The 8,801-nt window shown below is 61.6% G+C and overlaps 1 protein-coding gene across 1 annotated transcript; it reads left to right on the top strand.

Moving 5' to 3' along the window:
* Positions 1 to 3,756: 3,756 nt before the first annotated feature.
* On the top strand, positions 3,757 to 6,968 carry LOC143143366 (uncharacterized). Its single transcript, XM_076304516.1, has 2 exons — positions 3,757 to 6,767; positions 6,844 to 6,968. The coding sequence occupies exon 1, from the start codon at positions 5,159 to 5,161 to the stop codon at positions 5,957 to 5,959; it is 801 nt and encodes a 266-aa protein (XP_076160631.1). The 5' UTR covers positions 3,757 to 5,158; the 3' UTR covers positions 5,960 to 6,767; positions 6,844 to 6,968.
* The last annotated feature ends 1,833 nt before the right edge of the window (positions 6,969 to 8,801 follow it).

Genomic DNA, 8,801 nt, shown 5'->3' with positions numbered 1-8,801 from the left:
GCGTCGCGTCGCGTCGCGTCGCGGGCCAATTTACGGCTGCGTCGACGATAAATTCCGCGCCGAGGCGAAACGGAAGAAACGGGAGCGCGTTCGACGGCGACCCGTCGTTGTCGATCGAACGCCTCTTCTTTCGGCCGGGCGAACGAGAGGGCCAGAGGTAAGAGAAAAACGAAGAAAACTTCCGACCGATGGAGGAAAAATCGCGAGCCAAGGATCGATCGCGTCTTCTCTCCGCTCCGTTTTTCCTTTCGTTTCCGCGTTTCGTCCGTTCGGCGATCCGTGTTCGCGAGACGAGGCTTCCTCGTCGCGCGATTCTCGATGATTTTTCGGCCGATTCGGCGATCGGGGGAGAGAGAAGCGTTTCGCCGGTTCCTTCGAGCCGAAGATCGGCGATGGAACGGAAGAGAGAGAGAAAATCGATCGCGGGGCTTCGCGACGCGTCCGGTCCGGTCCGGTCCGGTCCGAAAGCTTTCCGCCTCGCGCGCGATAAATCCTCCTCTCGGCGAGGAAGATATCGCGTTATCTTCCGTCCGAGCGGAACTAGCTTTTACCGGGAAAGTTCGTTCGTTCGGGCTCTTTCCGCTCCCGTCCGTCACCGTAATCGCCGCGAAATTAACGCGACGAACCTTCCGCGAGGAAGAAACCTTTGTCCCCGGAAAAGGTCCGTCGTTGGCAAAAGCGATCGAGGGGAACTCGACGGATCGAAATCGGAGCGTTGCGCCGGGCCGCGATACTCGATCCTCGCTCGGCCGAGTCATCGATACCGCGATAGTAACGAGCGGAAGAGCGTCTCGCGTTTCCACGCGCGTTGCGGGTCGCGCGTCGCGCGTCGCGCGTCCCGTGTCGCGTGTCGCGTACAACAACGATTACCGACAAGGCGGTTCGTTTGTTCGCGAAATGGAATCGCTCGCACCGACTTTTAAATCTACCGAGACCCGCGATTCGCCGGTTTCGGTTTCCATCGGACGATCTCCGAAGCTCGTCGCGAAGCGGAAGTCCCGTGCGCTTACCTGGCATTATTTCGCGCGCGACCAAACTTGCTCGCGCTCCGGCGCATCGTAGTTTGCAAGTTTGCCGCGTATCTCCCCGTTCTACGAGAGGGAGGGGGAAAGAGAGAGAGAGAGAGAGAGAGAGAGAGAGAGAGAGAGAGAGAGCAACGGTGACGTCTCGTCGAGCAGAAGGCACCGGTAGCGGGGTTCGCGGTTGCGCGAAAATTCGAGGGGACCCGATCGAGCGATCGTTCTCGTCCGCGAAGGTAACCGCGTATCGTCCATAGAAAATGGGACGACTCGATCGGACGAGGACCCGTTCCCTTTCGGGAGATCGAATCCGTCCGGCGAGCGGATTGGACGGAACCGAATCGCGGCACGTCGCGCACTCCTCGCGAAGAGCCTCCGGTTCCTCTTGGCCACTCTCGTCTGGCTCGGTCCCGTATTTTACCGTAAAGAATATCCGCGATTATCGGTCCCTCCGTTGCGTCGCGCGATAACCCTCGACGAATCGGCTCCGTCCCCGTGCTCGCCGACCCGGGAGAACGGACGACCGGATAACAAAAAAAGGAGCTTCCTTTTCCTTTTCCGCGTCTCTTTTTGCCTCGGTCGGCGTTCCTCGCGGGGACGTTTAAGGCGGTCGGACGAGGCGAAACGAAACTCTCGCGTCCCCCGGTGAAGGAATTCTCGGCTTCGATCGAACGGCTCGCTCGTTACGGTCGAATCGCGGGGAGCGGGGAGCGGGGAGCGGGGAGCGCGGCGCGCTCCGTAAAAATGTTCGCGGGAGCTCGGTCTCGGCATCGTCGAACGGTCCGATCCCGCTTCCTCGAGGAAACGACTCGATCGGTCCTCGATCGAACGTCGACTCGACGCGGATCTTCCTCGAGGATACGATCGGCACGAGGTCCGAGCGAGGTAATCGTAACGGAGCGGGATCGAGAAGTCGCCGCGGGAGTCGTTCGATTCGCGTTCGAGGTCCTTCGAAGACGTTCGCCGGCGATATCGGTCCATGGCCGGTCGCTGCAGCGTCTCGCTCCGAACGCGGCTCGTCCGGAGGAGAGCTCGGAGATCGACTCGTTCGCGCGATCGGTGAACGAGGATAAGGACAATCGCGATCGAGAGGGTCGGTCCCTCCTCGTTCTCGGCGCAGTTCGAACGCCGCGAGGCGCGTTTCCTCCCCTAGGGTATTTCCGCGCGGTTCGATTTCGCGCTCTCTCCTTAGATTTTTCTCCGTCGAATCGGCCGGTTTCGATCGGGCGGGCCGTCGCGTACCCGTTATCCTCGTCCTCGTTGGTGCACGCGCGCGGTCCACTTCTCCGAATCGATATCGGCGCGCGTGGCCCGCTCGGTTTACCTTAGGAGCGACGGAGCGACGGAGCGACGGAGCAGTCTTTGCCGGGAACTCGGTAATTTCGGTCCGAGCGGTATCCGTGCGGCTTGGCATCGTTTCTTCGCGGACTGTCCCCTTTTGGCACGGTTTCGCGAGCAGCCTCCGTCCGCGACACGCGACGCCCGACACGCGACGCGCGACCCGCGACACGCGACACGCGACACGCGACGCGGAGCCTCCCGGCGAAGGTCGGCTCGCTCGGGCCCGATGATTCCAAGGAACGTAGATCGCGTCCGTTTTCCGCGCTTCCTTCGTCGGGTGGCGTTTGTCCGTTGCGCGTCGATCGAGCCGACTCCGTCGAAAAGTAAGGAGAACGGGGACACCGAGCGGGGCGTTCGTCGCGAGCCGACCCAATCCCCGTCCGAGGAGACCGAGCCTCGCGGTAATTGCGCAATTTCTACCGCGAGTTCCGAATCGAAACGACGAGCTCGCCTCCGGGAATCGGGACAAGTTTCTCGTATCGTTCCAACGGACGACCGTGGCCGGACCGAGCACCGTTTTATCGTGTTTGCGCGATGTCCGTCGCGTCTCGAGGAGCGGGGGAAGAAAGCTCGCGTTTCCAGCAAGCGGATCGAGTCGAGTCGAGTCGAGTCGAGTCGCGTCGCGTCGCGTCGCGTCGGAAGAGAGGGAGGAAGCTGGCTCGACGAGTGCAACGACGACGACGACGACGACGACGACGACGACGCGGTGAAAAGAAAACGAAGCGGCCGAACGAGACGCTCGGAATGTTTTCCGCTCGATCCCGGTACTCTTGGATGGTTTCGCCGGTGTACGCGCGGAGCAGTTTTCACGGCTGCGATCGCCGGTGTGAGGAAAACGAAGGAAGGAAAAGTAGAAAGGGTCGCGATGGCCAGCCGCGCGTACCGTAATCGGAGACGCGGCGCGACCGGAATCGCGTTTATTTCCGGCTCCCCGGCTCCGCGCGGGAAGATATCGGGAACAGTTTTCGCGCAATTAAGGTAATTGCGTAACGTTGCGTTACGCGGGCCGAACCGCGCTCGGATCCCGCTCGTAAATCGACCGTCCTATAAATATTCCCCGCGGTTCGAAATATCCGTTCCCGTATCGTTCGGTCGACTCGGTGGCGCGGTAAGTGGTGTTCGTTCGCGTTCCACGCGGGGGCAGGGAAAAGGCGTCGGTTCTCCTCGTTGTCGGAGCTTTCCGAAACGCGTGGCCGTTTCGGTGTTCGCGTTTCTCGCGCGTAACGTCCGGCGTGGCGCGGACGCGCGCTGCGAGCCGAAGAGAACGCGCGAAAGCGGTAGGTGGTTCGCGCCGCGTTTCGATTTCCCGCGGTGACGCGTCTAGGTGCCGGGAGCGTGCTCGAGCGTGCTCGAGCGTGCTCGAACGGACGAGCGACCTTGCTTTCGAGATCGCGCGATGTCGCAACGCGCGAAACCGTTTCGGAGCCGCGAGGGATATCGGGGTCGTCGGTTCTTCTTAGACGGAATACGAAACGTGGCCGCGCGATTCACGGTGTCCGCGCGTTGCGAAACCGAACGCGAGAGAACGAGAGGATCGAAACGCCGAGCCGACGAAGAACGCGAGGAGGAACGCGAGGAGCGCTCGCCGCCGGCGTTCGGGAAACGTTTCTCGTTCAGCGGTGGTTGCCAAAGGTCGGCCGTGTTTTGGCGCTAACTCGGCGAACCTTGGCCGACGAAACCGACCACGGAACCACCGCCAACGGGAACCGAACCGAGGAAGAAACGCGACCCTCGAACCCGCGACCGCTCGTCTCGCGTCTACGCGCGCGGACACGCCCGAGTTTCCGTCCTCCTCGCGATCCGTACCAACGGAAAAAGAGCGGACAGCTCCGCCCGCTATCTTCCGCTTCCTTCCTGCCTCGCGACCGAGGGTTCTCCTCCCTTTCGCGACCGAACGAAGCCTTCGAGTTGCGCGCGCATCCCTTATCGCGGAACCGATCCTCGATCGCGAACCCCCGTCACCTCGAAACGAACCTTTTCGAGACCTCGCAACCTTCCCTCGGTCGACGAATTTTAACTTTTAACGAATTTTTCTTTCACGTAGGGCTCTTTCTCTCTCTCTCTCTCTCTCTCTCTCTCTCTCTCTCTATCCGTGTATCCATCTCTGTCTCTGTCCCCGGATAGGTAGGTGCGAGCGGGAGGGAAATCGAGGCCCTTCTTCGCGCGAAGATAACGTAGACGTTGGAACGATCGGCACCGTTCGACGAATCGATTCTTTCGTCGTTTTCGAGCGTTCGAAACGCGGTACGGGATAAACGGAAAGTTTCCATTTTGGGAACGAGAGTACCGAGGTCTCGAAACCGAGGTTTCGCAACGCGCTCCGCGTTCAAGGACGGTGACTCCGGGAACCGCGTTCGACCCGACCACCGAAGTCGGTAAAAGCAGCAACCGTCGAAAACTCGTCGCTCGAGCTCCTCGAACGCGGTTCCATCGGAAGATACGGCAACGAGGAGTTCCTTTCGTTCTCGTCGGAGCGGACCGGTCTGGAACGACCGGAACTTTGTACGCGGTACGATTTCCCGGGTCCCGTGGATCCTCGAAGCTCGTTTCGCGGCGCGCGTCGCGCGTCGCGCGTCGCGTTCGAAACTTTGGCGTCTCTTCGAAGAGAAAGTCGTTCGAGTGGTCGAGAAACCGAACGCTTGGTTTTTTCTCTCTCCGCGTCTCTCTCCCCCCCTTTTTCGGCCCGAGTCGGCGAACGTCGCCATCGAGGAGCGCGTTTTCGCGAAAAAAATGTCGGAAAAATAGCTGCTTTACCGACCGAGCGGCAGGAAACGGTCGGGTGCGCGGTTCGTCCTCGGATGGCGCCACCGAATCCTGCGACGATGGTCGTCGGGCGTCCGTTATCGACTCGCGGCACTTCGGAGCCGAGTACGCGTTTCGAGCGCGGGATACCGAACCGTGTCTCGAGTTCCCGGCGACCCCGACGTTTTCCTCGTCTCGACGGAAACGAGCAACGATCGATACCCCGTTCGTTTCTCGTTCGTTGTTCGTCCCTCTCTCGAAGCGGCGATTTCGCGAAATTTCGGACGCGAGAGAACCGTTCACCGGCGACGCACGGAACGGTGCCCGAGTCCCCCGAGGAAATCGGATCCGATTTCGATGGAAAATTGCAATTTCGCGGGGAGGAACGAGCGGCGAACGAAACGACGGGATACGTAGTCCGCGACGAACGATCCCGGTCGCCCCGTCGAGATCGATCCGAGGAAATCGTATTCCGGTCGAGCGCAGATTTTCGGCCGACGATAGGCGCAGCTACGAATTTACCGCTCGTCGGTGATCGCGCGCGTCTAAGAACCGCGACGATTTCGATTTTCGATCCCGCGGCGAGAATCGTGTTCGTTGCCGCAAAGGAGAAGCGATTTTGCCGGTTGTATCGCGAGCGAAAGGCCGAGGGAGCGAGTCGGCGACGGATCGATAGGAGCGGTTCTCGAGTGCGCGCATGCGAAGCGGGAAGCCAACGGTGGTCGGGCGAGGGTAGTCTCGGGGAGCCGGGCAGGGCCTTTGTCGAGAGCACCCTCCGTTTTTCGGGTTCTCGGATGGGAATCGCGGAGGCGAACGACGGAATAGGATCGTTGTCGATCTCCGATGTCGGGGGATGAGGAAAACGGTCTCGGCGAGGGTATCTTCGCGTACCCTCTCCGATCGTTTTCGCACTCGGCGGAAGCTCGTAGTTTCTCCGCGGTGGATGCGGTCGATGGTAAACGAGAGAAGAAGAAGGAAGGAATCGTCGTTCGGTTCTAGGGGGAAGGTGGTCGAGGATATCGTTCGGCGCGAGTCGGAACGATCGAGGTAAACTCGCGAAGGCGTGTGGTCTGTTGGTTCGTCGGTCCGTCGGTCCGTCGGTCCGTCGGGCAGACGGGCGGGCGGGTGGTCGTTTCTTTTTGCGCGCGGTGTGGTGCGCGCGCGCATCCCGGTTCGAAATCGGTGGCGCATCCTCCTCGGGGTCCGTGCGCGTCGCGTTCCTCGGTCTCCCGGCTTTCGTCGTAGGTCCGTTGGTTGGTTCTAACGCGTCGCGCGTTCGCGATCCGATGCAAGCTCGGCGGAGTGTCGCGCCGCTCCGCGAACCGTGAGCGAAGGGAGCGTCGCGGTCGGTATCTCGAGGCCCTCCCGAGGGTGCCCGGTTTCGCGATAATCTCCGCGAGATGGTGACGTTCGGTGCGAGGGCGACGCTCGTCGCCGAGGGCAGGTCGAACCCGCGACTCGCCGGCTCCGTTCCTTGATCCCGTTCTCCTCTCCGCTGTCTCTCGGTTTCTCGGTTGGTCGGTGGTCCGTCCGAGTACGTTCGGAGTACGTTCGGAGTACGGTCGGAGTAAGTCTCCGCGTGCGCGGATCGAGGGACGGTCGCCGGTCGCGAGAACGACGAGGACGACGAGGACGACGAGGACGACGAGGACGACGAGGACGGCGGTAGGCGGGAGGAGCCGGTGGCAGTTGCCGCTCGGGAAGGATGTCCTCGTGACATGTTACCCCGTGATCTTTGCAGGCGCGACTGCAACGTCCTCCGCGGAGAGGGTCGTCCCTCGGTGCGCAGCTCGAACGAGGATAGCTGCCGATCATCGGTGTCGTTCGATCCGCGCGGAATCGAGTACCGTTTGCTCCCCATGGTGCAGCGCAAGCCCGATTTCGCGGTCCCGTATGTTCTCTGCTGGAGGGTGCCCTGCACGATCCACAGGATCCAGATTCCGATCCAACAACACCACCAGCACCGTCGAGCCCGGCATTGTTATCAGCGCCGTCGGCGACGGTTCCAGGGACCGGGAACGACTCGCGGACGTCCCGACCCGTTCCCGGCTTCGGCGAGCTATCCCTCGCCGTACGGCCCTAGTTCCCAGCGCGACGAGCTCCCCGCGACGGTCCCTGCTATGGAAACAAGGTGAGCCTCGAATTGTTTCCTCGGACGTATCTCTCTCTCTCTCTCTCTCTCTCTCTCTCTCTCTCTCTCTCTCTCTCTCTCTCTCTCTCTCTCTCTCTCTCTCTTACCGGTTACCCGCCTAAACCGTCTATCGATATCCGTCCACCGTGTATTTCTCGCGAGCTTTGCGCGTTCGGTCGCACGGAACGGAACGGAACGGTAGGAATCGGAGCGAGCGGGTGGGATGCCGGTTCGACGCACGTGCGTCGCGGCGCATCGTGCCGCGATCGAACCGCGGCGTCGCGCGTCCTTTAGTCGCGTGCCGACTGCGTAGCGAAAACGAGGAGGAGAGAGCCAGGCTCGCAACTGCGGCGTCTTCTTCTACCCGATGAATCGTCTCCGGCGACACCGAGGATCGAAATCGATCGGGTCGGCTCGTATTCGCGGACGCGGCAAAGGGAAGGGGACGTCGTCGATTCGATGACGCGTTCTCGCGTTCTCGCGTTCGAGCGAACGACGGACGACGGACGACGGACGACGGACGACGACTCGTTGCTCGAGCACGCACCGGGGGGGTCTCCGGCGAGCGACGGATCTTACGGGAGAGCGATCGGAACGCGTAAAATACGATCCGCGGATCGTTCGATCGCTCGCTCGAGGAAACGAGGGAAAGCGCCCTGGACCGGGAACGGTAAATCGTTGTCGTCGATGGTGCCGTGGTTACGATCGGTTCGCGAGGGCGTTCGATATCGGCGCTCGCGTTGAGAGCCGCTGCGTCGAAGCAGACGGTGCGCGAGGTTGCCGCGACTCGACGGTCTCGGTGTTCTATCGACCGGGCGGCGTTGCCGGGTCGTTCTCTCTCGGTGGCTCGCTTTATCGTCCCGCGCCACGCAGCCCTCCACTCGCCTCCCTTCTCGACGATCTCTTTCTCCCCTCGACGGCGAGCCGCGTTTCTCTCTTTGTCCGCACTCGAGGCTACGCGAACCGTCGGACCTAGACTCTTCTCTTCTCGCTCGGTCCCTCGTCTTTGTTCGGTTCTCCCTTCTCGTTTCTCCCTCGGCCTGAAACTCGCCGTTCTACCTGTCCCTCGTTCGCTCCCGTCCCGTCCCGTCCCGTCCCGTCCCGTCCCGTCCCGTCCCGTCCCGTCCCGTCCCGTCCCGTCCCGTCCCTTCCCGTCTCCGGTCTTCGCCCTACCTTTTTCTGCCCAGCTGTTTAACCTTCCTAGGGCAGATGTCGCGCGCGCGGTTAGGTGCAACGTCACCTCTGTCCTACCTGTCCCTGCCTCGCCCCTTCCTCTCCTCCGTCTTCCTCGTTCGTAATTACCCGATAAGGGCGATACGGCCGCGAAGGGCGCCGCGATTCTCGCGACCTGGATCCTTCCTCCGGGAGGGAATTTTCCTTGCTATCTCGGTCCTCGAGGGCTCTTCGGTTCTTCGGTTCTTCGCTTCTTCGCGGAGAATCGACTCGTTCGAGAGCCAGGCACGCTCCGAATCCGTCGTTCGACGACTCGGTCGAAACTCCGGATTCGGAACGATCGCGAAACCATTTTACGGCGTTTCGAACCGTTGGCCGTTCACCGTTCACCGCTC

The sequence above is a fragment of the Ptiloglossa arizonensis genome, chromosome 2 (genome assembly GCF_051014685.1).
Source record: "Ptiloglossa arizonensis isolate GNS036 chromosome 2, iyPtiAriz1_principal, whole genome shotgun sequence".
NCBI classification, from domain to species: domain Eukaryota; kingdom Metazoa; phylum Arthropoda; class Insecta; order Hymenoptera; family Colletidae; genus Ptiloglossa; species Ptiloglossa arizonensis.
The sequence above is the reverse complement of the archived record's forward strand: the minus strand, read 5'-3'. Positions and strand labels throughout refer to the sequence as shown.

What these genes read in the sequence shown, in the direction of transcription:
- LOC143143366 (XM_076304516.1), top strand. Translation starts at nt 5,159, where the DNA reads ATGGCGCCACCGAATCCTGCGACGATGGTCGTCGGGCGTCCGTTATCG.